At 35.6% G+C, this 22,069-nt stretch overlaps 1 protein-coding gene across 1 annotated transcript in view; it reads left to right on the top strand.

The window, feature by feature from the left end:
- FAM3C (FAM3 metabolism regulating signaling molecule C) overlaps positions 1-21,817 on the top strand; it is a 29,809-nt gene extending 7,992 nt beyond the window's left edge. The window contains exons 2-10 of the mRNA XM_056512928.1: positions 6,423-6,482; positions 10,696-10,800; positions 11,858-11,887; positions 12,288-12,411; positions 14,746-14,804; positions 16,306-16,356; positions 16,839-16,923; positions 18,837-18,963; positions 19,997-21,817. Of these exons, the coding sequence (XP_056368903.1) occupies positions 6,470-6,482; positions 10,696-10,800; positions 11,858-11,887; positions 12,288-12,411; positions 14,746-14,804; positions 16,306-16,356; positions 16,839-16,923; positions 18,837-18,963; positions 19,997-20,086 (684 nt within the window). The 5' untranslated portion in view covers positions 6,423-6,469 and the 3' untranslated portion in view covers positions 20,087-21,817. The remainder of the gene's footprint in view (positions 1-6,422; positions 6,483-10,695; positions 10,801-11,857; positions 11,888-12,287; positions 12,412-14,745; positions 14,805-16,305; positions 16,357-16,838; positions 16,924-18,836; positions 18,964-19,996) is intronic.
- Positions 21,818-22,069: the final 252 nt, after the last annotated feature.

Genomic DNA, 22,069 nt, shown 5'->3' with positions numbered 1-22,069 from the left:
CAATACTGCTTCTCATGTGCATTTCCTTTCTTAAAAGTGAAACCACAGAATGGAAGTCACAACATAGGACATGCAACATGTCATAGCTGGATTATCTATTTCTACCTTTGGAATAAACTGAAGTTTCATTTCCTACATTTATCTACATTCATTTGTTGTAGATGTAATTTGATAGAAGTAAAATAAAATCTTGTATTTACAAGCAAACATTATGGATCTGATTCAGTTGTCTGGAATACCAAGATGAATCTTGATATGCATATGGAAGAACATGATTCTTATATGAATTCTCATTTTTATAAGAAATTTTTAATTTTACTTTGTGGTACCATTTATCACAAAGGAGAAAAGAAAACATGTATTCCCGAGTCTCTAAATTTTTCTGTGTGGACAGACCTTTTCCCTATGTGGAGTTCTGCCAGAACCTCAAAGAATTTGTATGGATGTAGGAGTGCTGCCTGTAGAGAGCAACTACTGGGGTCATAGCCTGTGTTTGCAAAAGACACTAATGGTGCATGATTATACAACTGAGTTATGCTATTTACTCTTTTAAAGATATAATTCTTTTCTATGTGTGTGCTTCACTAATTTAAAATTAAATTAATTTTGTAAACATATTGGAAAAACTGTTCATAGCCTAGCAGAAAAGTAAGCAATCATCTGGATAAGAAAATGCCTCCTGCATTTAAATAAAAGAGTCTTGGATGATTTTGAATGTCTCAGCTCTTTTGTCCATGGCATGTAATTCAGGTTGGCACAACCACTGGTTTAAAACCAGAAATCACATAAGAATAGCTAATGCTGTCCTTGACAAATATAATTCACTGTGTAATATTGAGGGAAAAAAACCACCACTGCTCTGAACTGCTTGAATACAACACACTGAAATATCTTATCAGCAGAGGCTGGATTAAACACAGTATTGTTTCATTGATTATATTTTACCAGTCATGAAAAGCTAATTTATTTTTTTTTTTGTTTGAAGAATTTTTCGCTGTTCTCTGACAGGAGTAAAATGCATCTGTTAATCATTGAGGAATGAAGTTTGTGCTAAAAAGGGAAAAAAAACCCAAAACAACAAAAGATAATATCCTAATCTACTAAATAAAAAAAATAAAAAAAAATAAAATAAAAAAAAAAAGCTCAAGTGTTTTGTTTTTTGTTTTTTTTCTTTTTTTTTTGTTTGTTTTGGTTTTTTTGGTTTTTTTTTTTTTTTTTTTTTGTTTTTTTTTTTGTTTTTTTTTTTTGTTTTTTTTTGGTTTTTTTTGGTTTTTTTTGGTTTTTTTTGGTTTTTTTTTTGTTTTTATTGGTGGGGGGGTTGGTGTTTTGTTGGTTGGGTGGGTTTTTTTGGTGCTAAGTAATTTTGAATACTTGTTTAACTGAAGTGTAGTGTATGGTATGCATATGAACAAATAGTAGATATATACAAAACTAGGTATAGCATTATTTGACCTTGCTGGAAAGTATACAAACACTGGTCTGGGGGAAAACTTTCCCCCTGAATTGAATGCAAAGCATCTCAGGCTGCCACACATTTAATATTACGTAACCTGGGTACAGATTTGCACGTACAGTATTTGCAGTATAACAGCGTGGGCTTAATATTGAAGGGGACATTAGCTCACACCTTGTAGAATATCTGTGTTAAGAGAAATTGTCTCTGTTTCCAGACTTTTATGATACTTTACAGCCTCATTTTAAATTTTCTGTTTATCCTTGTAACTGTAAGGTTGTTTTTCTTTAATATTATAACTGCAAATAAGTAAGCAGCAGCCAGAGAATACTGAGAATTGTTCTTATCAGCATTTAAAATAATTAAAATATACATTTCAAGTAATACCTAATATATATTTTAGTTTTGCTATAAATAATAGTATTTTAAAATAGGTTATTTACCTCGAAAAAATTTTAGAATAACACCTTGAAAATTAGAGATAAAGATGTCTAATCCTGACTTCTCTCTTTCACAGTTCCTTACAAAGCAGTCTTGATTCTTTTATCCCTTAGTTGGTTTATTTAGGTCATGTAATTCTTATCTAGATTCTTCCATTTGGGGATTATGCATTGAGATAGACTTAGAAAAAAACTGCACATGGGTCTTAGTTAAAAGTCAAGATAGCACATAGAACAGGGTATTTTTTGTTTATTTAGGCAGAACAGAGTAATTGCTTTTTTTTCCACTACACAGCAGTCCTATCAGTGCAGTTCACAAGGAACACTTACTCTTTTGTGGCAGTATGACATTGTTGACCCCAATATTAGAGAGCTGCTATAATCTCCTTTTTCCATTTCTGCTGCTTGTTTTGCAGCACTTGATGTCAATTTTGGAGTGCATTACTTTCTGTTTTATTAAGTACCGTTGAATTTGGGACCTCTTCCTAATCAGCTAAGGTCAGAATTCAAAATTATCTTGACCTTCTAAATTCTTGCCTCTCATCTTTGCTTGTTTGTGTGTGCCCATTTTGTAAGCATAATCCACACACGTTTTCAAGTTGCTAATGGAAGTGCTATTATCCTGGGAGAGAAATAGACTAATCTACATGTTTCATTATCATCCTTCACAACATTAATTACAATGATATTTGAAACCCCTTTTAAACCAAAGTTTGTGGCAAGTGGCCACAGCTTTCTGCATGGTAAGTAGGGCAGAGGCTGTGCTCCTATGAAGTGTGTCCCACAGCACTGCCTCTGGACAAGTCTTGAGAAAAGCCTGATAAAGAATTAACCAAATTGAATTGCATTCATCTTGGCACTGAAATTTGCTCTTCATTCAGTGTTATGTCAGTGAGGTAGGATTAACAGGAACTGTTAATTTGTCAATTATCTCAATGCAGTTTCCTCTTGATTCAGGGAGGAAAACTTGCATGATGACCATTCTGTCTAACACATTAATGTAGAAAGAACTCAACCTTGGTATGTTAGAAACTTTATATTGTCTAACAAAATATTATGATGATTTGCTTGGAAGGATTATAGGCTTGTAATTTTCCTAAATGAAGTCATATTATAAGCTTCCTCCAGCAAGGACCTAGCAGGGTTCCCTCAAGAGACACAGTTTACTTTTAAAAGCAAGCATCTGCTGGTCTACTGATTGAAACTAGTTTAGGTATGAACAAAAACACATGCAGTACTTGTGGAGTTGTGTATTTAATTTTTTGTATTTGTGTTGAGTATATCATGGCACACAATCAACGAGTAGAGCAGAGTGGGGGAAAGCCTTTTGGTTTTCTCTTCCTTTTTTTTTATTGTAAGCTGCTGTTTTCTATGCCCTATGGAGAGCTTTTTAGTCTGTCATGGAGGTTGTTTGGGATGCACAAGGATGCAGGAAAAAAGGCAACCAGTAACCTCAGCTCCCAGCTGTCTGTCCATATATCCTCTCCCTGGCTGTATCCAGAACAAATAATTTTTTTACATGGATGGTTGTGCAACTCCATGCAGGGAACTGGACAGTGACATGCCAACATTCAAGAAGGATTTATGATCTCCAGTTTCTTGCCTTTCTTCTGTTCAGGTTCTTTTGTGGATTACTTTTCATTTTGATACACTGCTGCATGAGAGAATTTTTGGTTTCTTTTCTGCTCTCCAAGTTGTAGACCTTGACTGAAAAACCTCCTAAGTTTTGTGCAAAGAAAACAGTCTGAAGAAAAAGAAAATCTGTATTTAAGTCACATAATGATTCCCAAACATGGGCATTTATTTTTTTGCAACTTGAAGAGGTTGATCAATTCTTATGCCTGTTTTGTGGTGTTTTCCTTGGTGTTTGCACCTCTGGGCACTGCCTGTCAGCCCTGCTATGGGCTGCACCTCCTGCCCCAGTCTCTAATGAGGGATACTGGGGATCCTTTTGGTACTGCCTGACAGAGCATGGTGTAGTAATAAATTATTATTTGTCTTACTTGGCACTCATAAGTCAGGAGGATACTAAGGTTCTAATTCTTCTGCCTCTGCTTGATGGAATCTTGAAGAGAAAAATAGTCTTTAGGTTATTTTGGCCCATTTCTGAAGCAATCAAAGGAATGTTTTTAGTACTGGTATTGTTCATCTGAGTTTGAGCAAGCTCAGTTGTGATCCAGTGTTCTTTGTTTTTACATGACCCTAAAATGTGCACTATTAAAAATTCCAAACCAAATTTCTAATCAATTTTCTAATTTCAGTTATGAAGTCTAATACTGAAGATGTGGAGTAATGTCCATGAACATTTATAAGGGTTCACAGCTTATCCTGTTTTATTCCTGTTTCTGTCTTGAAATACTTCAAAGAAACAATCTAAGATAATAAGTGTAGGAAAAGGACTTGATGTCCATAAATTATTTTCCTGCAGCTGGAAAATGCTGTGCAACACTTGCCTGTACTGTAGCACTACTGTATTATTATATTATACTGCATATTCATGAGGTAAATCAAACCTCATGATTTTTCAATATACTGTAATTTAGAAAAATAATCACTAAATTTTTAAAATTCCTTTCAAGTTGAGGCATAGCATACTCATTTTTTCTTTTTCTAAATCAAAACACATTCCACACTTAAAGAAGAATGCATATTCTTATTTGTTGCTTGCAACAAATAATGGTCCCTGAGATGAGTGAAAGGGGATGTTGGGATAAAAGCAGTCAAGGTTAGATCATACAATTGCTTCACTTAGATTATTCTTTCTGGTGTTCATATTCTTGTTTTCATTCTTTGAATTGATGTTGCGGTTTTGTTCAGAGTAAAACAAAAAAAGAAACTTTTTTTTTCATTGCAGACTTAAAAGCTTGTAGATGTTCAAAGTAGAGTCAGTATTTATTGTAACATTGATATATTTCTGGGTGTCTTAAAGAAGAAGAAGCCTAGAATAATTCTGTTCACAGACTTTGAAATAAAATGAGTTTATCTACCCTGAAAGATTGTTTTTTGCTTTTTTGTCTTGCTTTTGCAAGACAGATAAATACTAGCCTTTCACTGAAAGAAGTTATTATATGAGGATATAATATGTGTGGCTATAGTTAAATGGATATATTATGGTCTATAATAGGCTGTGAGAGTTCCTTTACAGTACAACATTAGCACTCAAAAATGTTTGTCTGCTTTTAAACTTTGGTGATAAGTATTTCCAAATTTGAATAGATTAGAAATAAATATTTCTGTATTTGCAATTCTTTTTCCTGTTTATTTCTCTGCTGACCATTTTCTTGTAAACTTGAAGAGATAGAGCAAAATGACTGAGTCTTTGGAAAAGAGGATCTGGACACAAATCACTGAACTTGAAGATACTGAACTAAGTGAAGGCAAAAGGTGTTCTGCATAATACCAATTTTTTCTCCCTAGTACAGACCATGAGAACCATGTTGGTGTTTTGGTGCTTGTCCCCAAATAATTTGTATTTCTAATAACAGCAGTTTTCTAATAATTTCTGAAGAGAATGTTTTTGATGTTTCATGGCATAGTACTGCAGAGGGCTAGGGATGCTGTAGCTGTTGTGATGGGGTCTGGGACAGCTGCTTGGATTAGTGATAGCTGACTACAAGTTTTCAAATATTCCTTAGTGTAGCTGATTCAGTGAGATCCCTGAAGTGGGGGAAGGTCAGGGCAGGTGTCCAGGCTCTGTGCAGTGTGGGCTCCAGGACTGAGCAGGAGCGTGGTGCAGAGCCCCTGGGCAGCTCTGCTCTGCAGCACAGCCCTGCAGCCTGGCTTACTTGAGAGGGGGAGCCTGTGGAGTTTGTGACTCTGTGTGGTGACATGCTTTCTCAAGAAGCTTGTGGATGCTTAGCCACTGTTTGCTTAGAGTGGTTTTTAGTTTATTTCTGAAATAATTGGAGTGCTAGGGTTGGTGCTTCTGTCATTGTTAACCATCATGTTATTCTTCTGGCTGAACCTATGAGTGACAAATGTTATGTTTCTGTAATGCATAGATGAAAGTGTTGACCTTCTTTCAGTTCTGTTGAAGGCAGTTTATGTAGTATCCTAGAGACCAAAATGCTTAAATATTTTTCCTCCAAAGCATAGTTTGCTATGCTATGTTGGCAAATAGCAACTTGCACCCAGAAGCAGGTAGGGTTTTGAAGCAGTGGAGATGGAGTTGTTACCTTCTACCACATAGCTTAAGGAAACTAAAGACTGCTTAGATAGAGCACTGGTAAGTACTTAGGTCACAAATTGAAGGACTGAAAGTTAAACTGAATTTGTAGGGTATTAGATTAATTTAGTGTTTTTTCAGAACACTTGTTTTGTGGAGAAACAAGTGAAAGCAGACATCTGAAATCCATTTTAAATTTTCCTTTAACTGTGAGTGTTAAGAAATAGGTATTCAGAACAATTGTCATTAATTTTATTGACTAGAAAATCAATGGGGTTTTTTACACAAAAGTGCTTTTTTGACTGTAATTATGGTGAAGTATTTTTTAGTTTTTGTTTTATGGTTTTTCTTTTGTTTCCTATAGGTGGCTGTTTTAATGCAGTAGTGTTGTTAACTGTCTGAAGACTAAACATGAGAATAGCAGGTAAGTATGCTTAGTAAAATCAGACTTTGGTCATTTATGAAACAACTGCTGTGGACAACATTAACAAGTTGTGGCAATAAGGTTTTAATCATAGAATCATAGAATAGAGTTAAGAGAGATCTCAAGAATCAATCATTTCTTGGCAGAAGCATGGTCTATACAAGATAGTTGTCGTGTGAAAAGTGGAGATTTCCTCAAACCTTTAGTGTTTGATTAGTCTGTCAGCACACCAGGAAGGCCAAGATACTTGTGTCTGACTAGTCTGTGTCCTGTTATGGGGACCCTTCAATGAACTTCCTTCTCATTTGAGGGGATCTCGAGTGACTCTAGTAACATGTACTTTTGTTACTCATTGGTTAAAGGTCTCTTCCTTTGCTGTTACAGATACAGTCAGTAAAACATAGAGCACATGCTCAGTGAGGGATGGTCGTACACTGGAGGCAGGTAACTTGGGGATGATAGTGTGAGTTAATATTTCCATTAAGTTGCATAGAACCAAGTTCATCTCAGAAGAGTGATTTCACCACAGTTGCTGGTTCAGTAGCAAGATACCTGCTCCTATCTCCCTTGGCTGACGGGTGCTGTGCAGGTTTATCAGCTACAAAGTGCCATCTGATTTTAATAGAGTCTGGCTAAGGTGTTCCCACTCTGCTCCACGCCCTGTTGCTGGTTAGCATATGCTTGAGATTACAGATTGTGTGTATGGAACCATTGGGGGACAGGTTTATGAGCATACTCACAGCATTCCATCCAGGAAGTAGCAGCTGTATTTTACCCTATGATTTTCATAGTGCTATAACTTTCTCTAATTTGAACCCTAACCCAGTACTCTGTCCAACCAGATTTTAAAATGGCCAGTGCTGGGGAGTTTACCACTTCCTGGGGTGATTATTCCAATGTCTGATTGTTCTTATTGTGGCAAATTTTCCATGTCTAACTGGAATCTTCCCCAGAATAACTTGCATTCACTACCCCTCTTGTTTTCCATGTGACTCCTTGCAAAAGGGAGTCTCCATCTTCTTTGTAGCACTCTTGAAATACTGAACATGGTACTAAGTTTTCTCTAAGTCTTTTCTCAAGCCTGAACAAGCACAGCAGTCTCAGCCTTTCCTCATCTGTCAGGCTTCCCAGTCCTTTGATTATCTTTCTGTTGAACTGCCTCTATATTGTCCATGTCTTTGTCTTTTTTCTTTTTTTAATACCAGGGTCCAACACTGAAGGGAGTGTAACAAGTGTGGCCTGACAAGTGCTGTGAAGAGAGGAATAGTGGCTTTATCTCTCTCTGCTGGTGATGCCCTTGTTGATACAGCCCAGCATGCTGTTGGCTTCTTTGCCAGCACCCTCCATTTGTATTGAGCTGCTTGTCCACCTGAATCCCCTAGCCTTTTCCACAGAGCTGCTCCCCAGCTGGGTAGATTCCAGTCTGTTCTTTACTGCTAGGTTATGGTTTCTGTGGTGGAAGACTTTACATTTGTCCTTGTTGAACTTCACTGTTAGTGTTAGCCTGTTCTTCCAGTCTATCCAGGTATCCCTGTAGATTGGCTCTCCCTTTAGACATGCCCACTGCCACTCAGTTTGGTATCCTCATCCAACTTTGTCAGGGTACACTTCATTTAGCTGGCATATCAGGCATTGCTGTTCTACTTCATTGATGTTCAGTGAAACTCATTTTGGAATTGGGAGGGTCGAAGAACAATCACCTTGTTAAAAATGCTGTAGCTGATCTGCAGTGACTTCTTAAGGTGCCATGACTTGACAGATTTTGGCTGCTATTTCTTTAAGATGATGAAGGAATAAGGAAATGGCAAATGGTTGTCTGAAGCCGTTTCTTCTCTGCCTCACAAAAATCGCTATGTGCTGTTTTAAGTGTCTGAAACTTTCTGAATTTTTGCTGGGAGTTTGAAAACTATAAAAGCCTTTTCATAGAGCTAAGTTACTGTAGTACAGGCTTTAAGAAACTAATTCTAGTTGACAGAAGGTATAGTGGTTGTAAAAATAAGATCTTTGCTAATATAACATTAAAAGAAAATATTATTTTAGACGTTTTGTCACAGTAGAATAGCCTGTGTAGCAATGGAACAGTTTTGAGTTTCTGGTGCATTGCACTTTTATCAATAGTTACAGTGTTATTTTGCAGAAGGAGAAATAGTTGCCTCTTCTAGAAGAAAATGACACCTTTCCAAGAGCTTGTTAATGCATGCAACTTTTCTCACTACTCCTAATTTTGCTTTATTAACCACAGTATATATTATTGGGAGCAATTTCTTAAAGTTAATCTGATAAAGAACTGAAAATTCTCCATTTTTTATGTGCCTGATTCATCTGGAAAATCACTTTCCAAACATGTTTAGGTTTTTTTCTTCCCTTCCGTCCAGCAATTTTTTAATTTTTTTTTTTTTTTTGTGCTAAAAAACACAAAGTAGATATGGCAGTTCTATAGAATGTTTCACCTGTAGTAAACATGCCAGTTTTGGTTCAAATGCTTAAAGAACCTTCTAGGAGGTTTCTTACTGTTCCTTTGAAGGGAGCACTTGCAGTTCAGTTGAAAAGCTCAGAATATAGACTAGAGGGGATGGTTAGTCCTCAGTCCTGAGTTCTTGTTCATCTCACATACTGTATACTAAAACATGCTCTCCAAATGCCACTTGCTAGATGACACATTCCAAAATCTGGTACCACCTTGTGGTTTTAAGCAGTGTTGCTTGGAAAACCTTTATCCCATTTCTTAACTTATGTTCAGATCATCTGTTTCTCCAGTGCTTACACATGGTTCCCTTCCTTTCAAGCGCAGTGATCTTTGGAGTTCCAGCATATTTTTAAGTTAGGTTTGCACCTGTGTTTTCTAACATCATAATCTGTATGTGCTCACATACCAAAAGACCAAATTACAAGTAAAAAACCCTTGTATCTTTCTTCATCTTTCGGTTCTTTTTCTATCCCCTTATCTTTTTTTAGCCTTTTGGGAGGATTGATTAGCATCTCTCATCCTTCTGAAGGCTGAGTAATCTGTCTATTTTAAGATTTTCTGAGCAGCCCATCACAGCAGCAGTCTGAGATCTGCAGGAGAATATAAGTGTGGCTTTTTCTAAAGGATTTGGCTGGCAATCTGAAAAAAAGAAGCATGCTTTAAGGTTGAGTCTTCCAGTTAGTTTGACATACTGCAGTAAGATAGGAAGGCAAGAGGTTGATCAGATGCCTCCTCACCTGACTTGTTCTCTCAGTATTTTTAGTCAATATTTTACAGTCAGTTAAGAGTGGAGTATTGTGTAAAGATGTATTGCAAATTATGCTAAAAAATGTTGAGGTTTGTGGCAGTATCACATACATATCCATTTCTGGTGTGAGCTGCTGTGGATGTGTGCTTACAGCTCTTCTCACTGGAAGTATATTGACCGCTCAGAACTGCAGGAACTTAGCCTTGTAAAACTTAGAGCTGCCTATTTCAGTGTATTAAAAAGGGGATGGGAGAGGTACTGGTTTTTTTTACTTATTTTAAAATAGCCTTTGAGTCATCAAACTTGTTTTTTGAAGGTCATTAATATAAATTTCTTGAAAAGTGAGAATGCTTGTTTCTGGTTGGCTGCTGGTTTGGGTTTTTTTTTCTTGTTGTGGTTGGTTTGTTTGTTTGTTTGTTTTTTAATGTCATACTCAGAGCTTACTGACCATAGTAGCCAAGCTGCAGTATATAAACTGATCCCTAATCACTCAGTCTGGGCCATATATTAAAACTGAGGTAGCTCAATTTGAGGGCAAGGAGAGACAGTATTTATGAACAGTGAGGAACCAGGTACTCATGACTAAGAACATGGAAGTGGAATGGGGAAGGTGGAAATTTTGGGCAACAGCCAGGTAGATTATCTTAGTTCATTTGGTTAGGCTGGATTTTCATGGCAGTCTGGTTTCTCCTGGCTGCTGAGCTGAGTTTGTGTACTGTGGTGTCAGACAAGCATGAAGGAAGAGAACGTTAAGACCAGAGTGCATCTGGTATGATAACCTGATGGACTGGTGCAGTTACATCCTGTAGTATAATATCCATCCACAATATCCATCCTTTTTTCAGATTTATTCTGTTTAGTAGGTCCACAAATGATCATCCTGTTTCTGAGTTCCCAAAGATGTTATCTAGTACACATTTCTCATGCTGCTAATTTTGGTAAACTAATGTTATGATTTGGAGATAATTTTTTAAATTTTTTTTTTTGTTTCTTAACAGGTGCTGCAAAGTTGGTAGTAGTCATAGCAATATTTTTATTGACGTTTTATGTCATATCTCAAGTGTTTGAAATAAAAATGGATGCAAACTTAGGACACATATTTGGTAAGTGATGACTTTATTTTCTCTGGACATTTATTAATATTGAGTCTTTATCAAGAATGTTGTATTTGTTTTGCCTTAGGCTCTTCAACTTAAGAATTCTGTGGTTATTTTTAATATGTGTGCTTGTTATTTTTTTATCTATAATATCTGCATTAAATTATTTTCCATATGAAATATTTAACCTACTCTTTTAATCAGTTTGATTCTGTCTGCCAAGCATACATAACCTGCTTTTTTTTTTTATTTACTGGAAATGCATTCTTAGTGTAAAGTAATAAATTAGGTGACTTAAACCATGTTTCTGGAAATTTGTGTTCTGCTTTACTACTGCTAAAGAGATTTAGATTTGTTTTGGGGGGGTTTTTTCTCTTGTGCAGGTATGCTAGCTACCGTGTTAAGTTGGATGTGCAGTAATCAAAACATTTCTGATGTGCCCAGGTATTCTAGGCAGATAAAGATTAGCAGTTGAGGGCATCAAATTTCAGTCACCCCAAACAATGGGTGCAGTTTGTGTTCTTTAGCTCTGGATGACTACAGTGTGAGCTGCCATCCAAGCCAGTCAGCAGAAACATCTTCAGTAATCACTGAAGAGATGGGGCTGTCATTGTGCATGATGGGGGCACTTGGGTCTCTTCATATCTCAGGAAAGGGAGTCATGAATGGTTGGATTGAAATACACCTGAGCTGCAGGCTTCCAGTTTAGGTGAAAGGAACCCCATCCCAGTGAAGCTGTAAGGAGAGAATTAATTTCACTTCAATGCCCTGAGCTCCATAAATTCCTAGACATTTTGGATCTCTGTGGGTTTTTGACTCCACAACACTCAAAGAGCAATAAATTAAAGCAGTGCTTCTGAATGGGATTCCTAATCACTTTCATTCTGCTAATGCATAAAAGTTGGGTTTTTTTATTGGAGCATAATATTCAGGTGCATTTGATACTTCATTTCAACCAGCCTGTTTTTATAGGGCACAGAAAGATTTTACATTTATAGGATATGAAATAGCAGATGACACTTTAATAGTAACATCTTGTAAATCTTTCTTTTTTTCATTTTAGCTAGATCAGCACTGGATGCAGCTGCACGCTGTGAGTATTCATAGGCATGTACTACTGCTGTCACTTGCTTTTACAAATAACAGAAAGACTGATTAATTTTCATAGTTAAGAAAGTCTTAATTACACTTCAAATGCAATCAGAAACTAATTTTCCTCTTCTCCTGATTTTCCTAAAGTTCTGGTAAAGTCTGTTTTGTAGTGTTGGATTGTGGCTTTTGATGACAGCACCAGAGCAAGCAGCAGGGTGACATGACAACAAGAAGTTGAAATAATGAGGTGCTTCAGGAACTTAGATTTTTTTAAACTTTTATGTAACTACAGATGCAATAGTGTTTGTGTTTCCTCTCTTCTTTGAATTCCTTCAGAATATACTTGTCTGTTTGCCTACCTGTGGTATTCTCTAAAATCTTGGTTTCTTTCCTTTTGAAAGCTACAAAACCTCCAAGATACAAGTGTGGGATCTCTAAATCTTGTCCTGAAAAGCATTTTGCATTCAAAATGTCAAGTGGAGCAGCAAATGTAGTTGGACCTAAAATTTGTGTAGAGGATAACGTGTAAGTATTTTTCCCTGTTGTTTTTAAATGTCTCTTTCAAATACTTAGGTCACTTTGCACATAAAATCAGCGGTTTAAAACATGTTGGTGTTGTTGGAAGATATATTTTTTAATATCGGTCACACTTAACATCTTTGCCTTCCATGTGCATTTAAGCTACTCCAGTTTAGGTGTTTCTCAGCTCACACTGTATTAATACAGTTAGCATATACAGCAGCTGGTGCTAATGAATTCTGGAGCCAATGGGAACTTCTCTGTGAGCAACAGAACCCCACATAACACAGTAAATAGGATAATTTATGTGTAAGAGAAAAAAATGTATTGGTAACATTTTCCATCACTTTACTCTCTAAATTACCTGTCAGACTAGTCTCAAGTGATCTTAAAGAGCAGGCTGTTTTCAGCAGTGAGTGGCCCTCCTGTGTAAGGCTGGCTAAGCTCAAGCTTGCTGGCTTGTGTGGGAGTCAGTTGGCAGCAGAGCATCCCGGTGCAGCTGGCAGCACGTGCTAGGAGAGCTCACCTTGGCACAGAGTACAGGCTGCTCCTGCTTTCCTGCTTCCTTACTGGTCACTTGCTTGGTGACCTTGGGCAGGCTTATCTAATCTCAGCATGGTATTGCTGCTGCTGTTACAAAACATGCTACTGTCTCATTCTGCTTGCTTAATATAGGAAGCTTACTATCTGTGAAGACTTAAGCTGATTCAATGATTAAAAGTTGTGAGAATGCAAGTAATATTTTAATTTCAGGATTGTAGGGTTGTTCTATTTGGGGTTTTTGACTTTCTTTGTTTTAATGTCTTGCTGACTGATTAACTAAGAAGAGTTTTATTTCTGTCCAAAGAAAAGGAAAATCCTCTAATAGATATTTTGCTGAAGGAAGTGATTAAAATAAAATAGTTGCTGGAAAAAATCCTCTAAGCAGGCACTTTAGTGCATAGCTATTGGATTCTAAAGTCCAGCTTTCCTTGGCAAGCATCTTTCTGAATTCCTTCAGAGGGGAACTGGTCATGTCTGTCTTAAGTGTCCACCAGAAAATTTGATTGATTTTATATGATCTCCTGCTTTGCTGATAAGAGGTTTTATTTCTCAGTCAAAAGCTCTCAACTTGTTTACTGTAAATTCTTGGAAGAATTCTAAAACTGATGAAGGGCTGCCCTCCTGTGAGAAGCTGTTGCATTGCAGCCTGTTGTTTGATGATGCACAAGCTGGCTCAAATGTATAAAGTAATGTAGCAAAGCTCTGAAAAAAAACTCATTTACTGTTGAGCTCTTTTTTTAGAGATATTTTGTGAACTCACACCCACAAAAAGATTTTTATTTTTCTGATTACTTTGTGTCCTTCCTCCTTCCAAGAAAGGAACAAGTTTCCATAATTGGTGAATGATATATGCAGAGTAGAGTATTTTCCTATATTTTAAATATAAGGATGTCACTTGACTTAGGAAAGCACTAAAGTTGCTGATACAATTCAGAATGCAAGTAATTTGTCAATTTTTCTTTTTTATTATATAGGTATTTTAATGTGAAACAGGAGTTCTGCTTTATACAAGTTCAGTTATAGCCTTGTTCTATATTGGGAGGCCATAATCCAAAATAGAAAAAAAAACATGCTGGACTCACCACCAGAATATTAAATATTGTAGTTGCTACTTCATGAGCTTTTTAGAAGAGGCTATATTTACTTCTTTACCAGCAACTTCTCCATGCAGTTTTATTTAAGAAGCCAGTTGCACCATAATGCCACAGTAACCCAATAGCAGGGTTGTATGTACTACATTCCTTTAGTAACTAGTAATTCTTGTATTCATAATTGCAGATTTTGATATCTGGATCCATTATAACTTCATGCATATGTGGAGTTTTAGTGTCTTTGCCTTTCTTGTTTCTTGATGTGAATTTTAAATGGTTCTGTTTGGTTTCCTTTTACACTCATTAACACACCTCTGTTATGTGCTTACAAAAGAAAGATTGAAATGTTGGTTGTGTGACTGTGCTGAGCTCCACAAACTAATATATGGTTATTTTTTAAATATATTAATAACATAACTACATAAATAATGCTAATTTTTGTGACACTTAATAGATACACATACTTTGAAACCATGATTAAGCAATCAAATTAAATCAATACAACTGGGGATACTTGATATATTATTCTTAATTCAATGGGGCTTCCAGAACACAGATTAGTTCAAGGAGATTTTGCTTTATTTAAGTACTCATGAACATGCAGTCTTTTAACTATGTCTCTATTTAAAAAAAAAAAAAAAAAAACAGAAATATTTCACATTAGAAGATTGTCCAGTTAAAAATCAAAATATTTCTTTTGTTTCAGTTTAATGAGTGGAGTTAAAAATAATGTTGGCAGAGGAATAAATATGGCCTTGGTCAATGGTAAGTGATATTTTACGGGAGCAGATTGTTTTCATTTTAAAATTGTTTCTGAAAGGTAAGGTGAAATACTATGGGGTGGTGAAAGTCAAGCACCAAGGAGAAAAAAAGGAAGTATTCAACTTATTTATACTGAGATAGTGTCAGATACTGGCACTGACATTTTGTTACAAAGCAGAAAAATTCAGTGCATTTTCGTTTCTAAAATGGGTTGTAAAAATAGTAATGTGCAGTTCTGTGGTGACTGCCTTGTTGATACATCATGTAAATTCCTAATGCACAGAAAAATGGAAAAAGGTATGAGATGCATGCTGCTTCTTTTGACCTTGTGTGTTGCCACCACTAATTAAACTGCATATTATATTCTCCTTTTGCTTTGTTTTCAGTGAAACTTCTTTAGCATCTTTGTTACTGCACAGAAAGACCAGTTCATTATCTCCACACTTGAATCAGAATATTTGATAGATCTTGTCCATAAATACTTTGTGTTAGGTAATTGTGTTCAGGGTTTGTAATTTTCATTAAAACCTAACAAGTTTAGCTGTGTGTTACCTTGAAAGCTGAACTGAATCTCAGCACTGGCATATTTGTCTTTAATGTGTAGGAAATTATTCCTTGTAGCACTGAGATAGCACTTTGTCATTTTGCTGCAACATAAATTCTTATTTGTGGATTGTATTCAGATTTACATCATCTAAAGCATAACTTGAACAATACTTCCTAATTCTATGTTGCTTTCCTAAAATGACTCAATCTGTTCAAAACCAAAATACCTATCTTTGTATTTTGTAGCTCCACTCTTTCTGTGTCTTCCAAACTTTAAATGAATGTATATATAAAAAAACCACCACCTTCCATCAAATACTCCTTTATAGACAGCATAATAATAAAAAGTAATGAGATATAGTATTTGTCCACTTTTTCCTATTTATTCTGGGTGTTTAAATCTACTTACAATTTCCAGTCTATAGCAAAACATGAGTCTAATCTTAATCTTTCTGACTTTCTCTGTGACATGAAAGCCAGTCTTAAGCTGTACTATCTGTTTTTGCAAAACCAAATTTAAAAAAAAGCAGATATATGAACTGAATATTCTTTGTTGATTTTAGAGCCTGTGAGTGTTATCATTTATTTTATATTCCACTTGAAGCAAAATCAGAAGCTTGCCTAGAATCACAGAATGATCTGTGCTTGAAGGGATCTTTAAGATCACCCAGTTCCAACCCCCTCTGCCATGGCAGGGACTTCTTGCACTAGACCAGGTGGCTTAAAGCTGCATCCAGCCTAGCTTTTGTGGATCTTCTCACTTTTTTCCTCTTATCTTTTCCTGCATTTTTTGACAAACCACTACACTGTTTCCTTAAAAGTTACCATAATTCATTCATCTAGTGTCTTCTGCAGCACTTTGTCTGAAAGAGTGTAAAAGGAGTTGGACATGTTATCTGTAAAATAATTTTGGCTATATATGATGGCATCAATTGTTTCTTTTTCTCTTTTCCTTCAGGTAAAACAGGAGAATTACTAGATACTAAGTTTTTTGACATGTGGGGAGGAGGTAGGTGCAATTACACTGGTCAGAGAGAAACAAATGTGTTTTTTTCTTCCTTCTTGTCCAGACTCCATTTGCTGTGTGATTTAAGGTGATAGTTAAAGGAGTGCTTCACCTCTGCCTTTGTGAGGAGAATGCAACTTTAAAGAAACACCATTCCCTCCCACCTCAACTATTTGTGTGGTTAATCAAACAGACTTGTCCTCCAGAGTAGTTCTCATTAGTGGTTATGTCTTTACACAATATGGATTAAACTCTTTCTATAAAGTAAGAGTTCTCTGATGTATTTTAGCTTTTTCTCACTCTGCATTTTTTATAAAGGTATATTTACAAATATTATATATATTTTATATATATAAATATTATCTTTATAAATATTATCTTTACAAATATTCTTGAAAGTAATGTCTTTGTAGAAAACATTGCAGGTGTTTAAATACAGAATTGCTGCTTATTATTAAACAGTTTTATGTTCTCTTTCTTCTCAGATGTGGCCCCACTTATTGAATTTCTGAAGACCATCCAGGATGGAACAATTGTGTTAATGGCAACGTATGATGATGGTGCAACCAAGTATGTAATTCATTTTAAACAGCAAATGTTGCTTAAACTTTTACATGCTGTTTTATACTAAAAAAATACATTATTATGCAATCACTTTTAATAAGATTTTGTTCTTCCAAGGTGACAGATTTGAAACTATACTCTCAGTTTATTAGTTTTCCAATGCAAATGTGATTTGGGCACAGCAAAAACTAAGCAGATATAGGTGTGCTGATTTTTCTACTGCTGATAGCTCATTCTGTCTTAGGCTAGAAAATTCAGACATGGGAACATGATTATGAAAACATAATCTGGTGGAAAGTGTCTGTTCCATCCAGCACTTTCTTCAGACCAGCTCCAAGACAGAGTTTGGTGGTTACAGGATTGCAACCTTTCCCAGCCAGCCTTGCCTGCATCCTTACATTTAAAGTCACACAGGTTACTGGTGTGAGCCTTGTAATTTTTGGCCTCAGTGTTTTACAGTTTCACTCTAAAGCTGTTCAGTTTATTAATCTAAATGCCTAAGAGGGTGTAGGTCTCTCAAAGCACTGTCTTCCAACTTTCACAACTTGGGTCAGTTTCAATAAATATTAAAAATTACTGTAGAGTATGTATTATAATCTACTCCTCATTTAAGTCATCCTATCCAAATGATTGCTTTTCACAGTGAAAATTGAAACTTCTTTCCTTTTTCTCTGTTGTTTTACTAATGAGTAACTTTTCTGTTAGTGTGGTCTGTACATTTTTTTTTCCCTCTTTTGGTTCAATTTGTTATCTACAACTTGTCTGTATTTTTGGTGTAGAAGCAGCTTCCCTATGACTAAGTCCTGACTTTGCAGTGGAATCTTCACAATAAATAATCAAGTGTGTTTGCATTCACTGCTTTTAGGAAAGAAGAAGGTAATTTATTGGGGTTTTAGCCAGGTTGGATCTTCTCTCTGTTGTTCTTTTCACTTTTGTTACTTTACATTTTACCTGCTTCCTGTTCTTCAACATTTTAGATAATAAGTAGGTTTAATTCAGTAATCATGTTACAGCTGATATTTTTGAAAGTTTGCATGTAGATAGAATACAGCTAAACAAGAAGTTCATTTGGCCTTGTCACACTGACAGTCTACTGCTTACTGACAGTACTACAACTACCACTGGTAGTTGATAGTAAATATAAATGCCAGTTCTTGGAAATAAAATTGTGAAGAATCAAGCTGGCCTAATGCTTGAGAAGGCTGGAGTATGGGTTGGGCAAATAACCTCCACAGTATTATACAATTTTTATAATTTTGGCTAAAGTGAGTCATACAGCTATATCTCAATAGGTGGTAGTAATCAGAAGTGTCTTGTTTGATAATCAGGCACATTTAGTAACCTAAAGGAAAAAGTAAAGAGCTGTTACTTGGAGATGTTGGAATGATATCCAACAGAACTGTTTTCCTTTTGATACTAAAATTACCCTACTTGGGTTTACAGGCACTGAGACATGCTGTAAGGCAGCATTCTGAATTTTGAATTAACTGCCCCAAGCAGATGAGAACTTATTTCAGATATTTATTTCATTCTTCTAATCTGAAATAGCTTTTACTTTATCTAGACTTCAGCCTGAGCCTGCAAACAGTGTTTACTTTAAAGGCTGACTTTTTAGTTGCTTGGAGAACTGCTAACAGAACTTGAGATGTTTAAATTCTCACAGGAGAGGGTTCTTGGCTTTTGTTGGTGTAGTGACGGGTTTATATCCTGGTTCCTTGAGATTATAGTGTGAAAGAGCAGTGCTTGTTGCATCAGGTGATTTCAGAACTAGCCTTATCTGATTCTGAAAAGTAGATCTTGCCCAATATTGACTGACTTAAACTATATTAAATAAGATCAAAGCAGACTGGTTCACTGAGCAATGAAATCTCTAAGGCATGTATTTTATTCACATACTGAACTTCTCTGGTTTTTTCAAGGCTCAATGAGGAAGCACGGAAACTGATCGCTGAATTAGGAAGCACCTCCATTACTAATCTTGGCTTCAGAGACAACTGGGTCTTCTGTGGTGGAAAAGGAATTAAGACTAAAAGTCCATTTGAACAGGTTTGTGATTCTATAACTTCCTGGAATTTAACAGCTTGCATTCATAGAGGCATAGCATGCTTTATAAATGCCATGCATTTGTTCAAGATGGGTATCTGTTGCAGTACTGGCACACAGTGTTATTTTCAGGTTTTTTCCTTGAGTAGCCTCCTCATTTTAAACATCCAAAGAAAAGATTCTTTTGTGACTCATAAATAAGAAAAAAAAATTACATACTGTAGATTTTACTATGCCAGTAACTAGATTATTCCTCTTTTTAATGAATCAAATTAAACTGAAGAATTCAAAACTTTGTGCCTGAGTTGTATTTTAGATGCTCTAAGAACAGTGAACTTCCAAGAGATAAGTGGGTACTTAAGAAGTTTTCAGCTGTTAGCTTTGCTCTTTTCTTAAATTGGTGCCATCTCAAAATTTGTGGCATAGAATATATTCTCTTGCTTTAGCTGTTACAGTTCAGCATGTGTCAGTATTGCCTTTAATTGCTGGTAAAAGTAGCTTTGTACTAGCACAGTAAGGAACATGTGCTTGTAAGAGAGGGGAAACTAAGTGCAGAAGCAGTGGCAGACTTTTGGAGGCAATGATGTCCTACCTGACTGCAGATGGTTGCTTGGTGGACAAATAAAATGTTATTTCAAATCTCACTATTTGTTTTCATTGCCTTGTAAGCTTAGTATCCTTATTTATTTTTACCTAGGAGTTTATGCTTTAATGCAGTTGGTCATTTCCTTGCTTCTCTCTTCCTAAACAAACATCTATAGTTTAAATTTAAATTATTATTAATTTAAATATTCTATAATTTAAATTTAAAAATGTTTTCCCTGTATGGCTTAACTTTATACCATATACTTGTCTGAGAAAGTTACTTTAAATGGTGACTACTTAGACATAGTTATATTTGATTCAAAACACAAGAAGTTAATAATGATGTATTTTCTTTGTCCATGGCCTGAAAATAAGTATCTGTCTTAAAGCTGAGTTAAAGCAAAAGGATAAATGACTTCATGTTAACAGCATTGATATTTTCCATTTACAGCATATAAAGAATAACAAGGACACAAACAAGTATGAAGGCTGGCCAGAAGTTGTTGAGATGGAAGGCTGTATCCCTCAGAAGCAAGACTGAATGAAAACAGAGGAAAAGGAGAGAGACTATGGAAGAAGATGCACTTTCTGCTATTATTAGAGAGAGGGCTATGAAGGAGACTGTACTGTAAAAATTATTTTTAAAGCATGCAGCCATCTTGTCAGTGTGTGCATGAGCACTGGCATTTTGAATATTGGGATTATTTATTGCTAACACACATAGAAATTCTTTTTGTAAATATGTCCAAAATAAAAGAAACATCCAATCATTTCTATGCAGGTTTCTTAAAAGCACAGTATTTAGTTTGCCTGTGGTAAATAATACTTGTAGATAGCTGGCTAATAAATTACATATGTGAACAATAAACAGATCATGACAAATGTACTGTCCTCTTAACAGTGCAATGTTGCTGTGACTATTGTAAACTTGGTGGAATATTGTAGATTTTAGTAATACGTTAATAAGGAGCTTTAATTTTTTTATCCTCTGCCTTTTTAATGGCAGCATCAATTTTTATTAAAAATATTTGGTTATTGTAATACGAAGTGCTTAAAAAATTTATTTTGTAGTCCCCCATCAAAACTGAATAATCAGCAAAGGAACACTACATGATAGTATAACACAGATATACCATGAAAAGCACAAAAAAAAGGATTTTTTTTTTTCTACCTTTAGGGGATGAACTAAGGTAAATATATAAATAGTATGTGTGATATTTAAAAGCGGCTTGGAAGAATTTGTACTTGAAAGTGTTTACTTTATAGAAGGGATGTTAAGCAGCAGTACTGTGACTAATTTTTTCTTTTTTTTTTTTTATTGCAGTTTTTGTACTGCTGCTTAGCCATTGATTCTCCCTTATGGCTGTTCAGCTGCAGTGGCTGGTCACACAGTGAATGTTTAATGGAAGAGCTTCCTCTTTTAGTTCTAACATCAGGAATGAATTTCCCATCACAAAGAGCCTGTTAGAAAGCAGACTGCCTTTTAGTGAGAGTTGTTTCAGGGTACACAGTTGTGCACCTTCACCACCTACAGTACTTGAGCTGAGGCAGTCTCTTCAGTGGAATGTCAGAGACAGCATTGTATGCAATGTATGACTTGTAAACTTAACTGATAATGTTTCCTTTATCCTTTTCTTTAATGGAAAAAAAAAAAAGGACAAAGTTTAAGTGGCCTTAATCTTTAGCTTATATCAGAGCTGTGTGAAGACCTTGCTTTCTTTCTAAACTTGTATTTCTTTTAATTAGGGCCAGCTTGAACTTTTCCTGAAGCTAAGTTATACCATACTGACTGTGTCCATATTCACAAAATTAGGGCTGACACAGGACTGGCTGTAATCTCTTGGAGCTTTGTGTCATAAATTCTGGTATGTTCCTCAAAAACTTCAAGCTAGTAGTATGGGGCAAAAGCCACAAAGGATTTTTCAAGAACCCACAGTGAGTTTAACTGTTCAGATGAAATACATTAAAAATGGTATTATTGTCGATGTTTTCTGAGTCAAATTCTGTGCACTAAAAAGTTCAAGAAATCTTGAGAATTACCTTGTAAGAAAAATAGATAATCTCTGATACCAGATTAAGACTGGATTCTGAGTTGTTATCTGTGTTTAACTAGCTTTTTAAATAATGTGGATTTCCCTCAATATTAATGTAAAATATCTATAAATGCATCTGACACAGTGCTTTTGTTAAATCTTGCAGATTTTCCTGTGTAGGAGGATGTGTTAAAATCATATGTATTTTTTCATTGAAGTAAAATCCCCTTTTCTAATCAGTTTGAAATTCTATTTCATTACTTAAGGGTATAGTGAAAAACTAATGGTGTAATTCCTGGAATTTTCACAGAAAAGCAGTTCTGTTGGTATACATGCCAGTATTGGCTATGCTGCTATCCCAAATAATACCAAAATAATTTGAAGTTACTCACAGGGTTTTAAGAGGAAGAAACCCTATTTGGCTGCATTAACAATTTCCCTGGACGACACTTGTCTTCATTCTTTTGGCCAATGAATATTTCATCTTTCTT

Source organism: Oenanthe melanoleuca, chromosome 1A (genome assembly GCF_029582105.1).
Source record: "Oenanthe melanoleuca isolate GR-GAL-2019-014 chromosome 1A, OMel1.0, whole genome shotgun sequence".
NCBI classification, from domain to species: Eukaryota; Metazoa; Chordata; class Aves; order Passeriformes; family Muscicapidae; genus Oenanthe; species Oenanthe melanoleuca.
The sequence above is the reverse complement of the archived record's forward strand: the minus strand, read 5'-3'. Positions and strand labels throughout refer to the sequence as shown.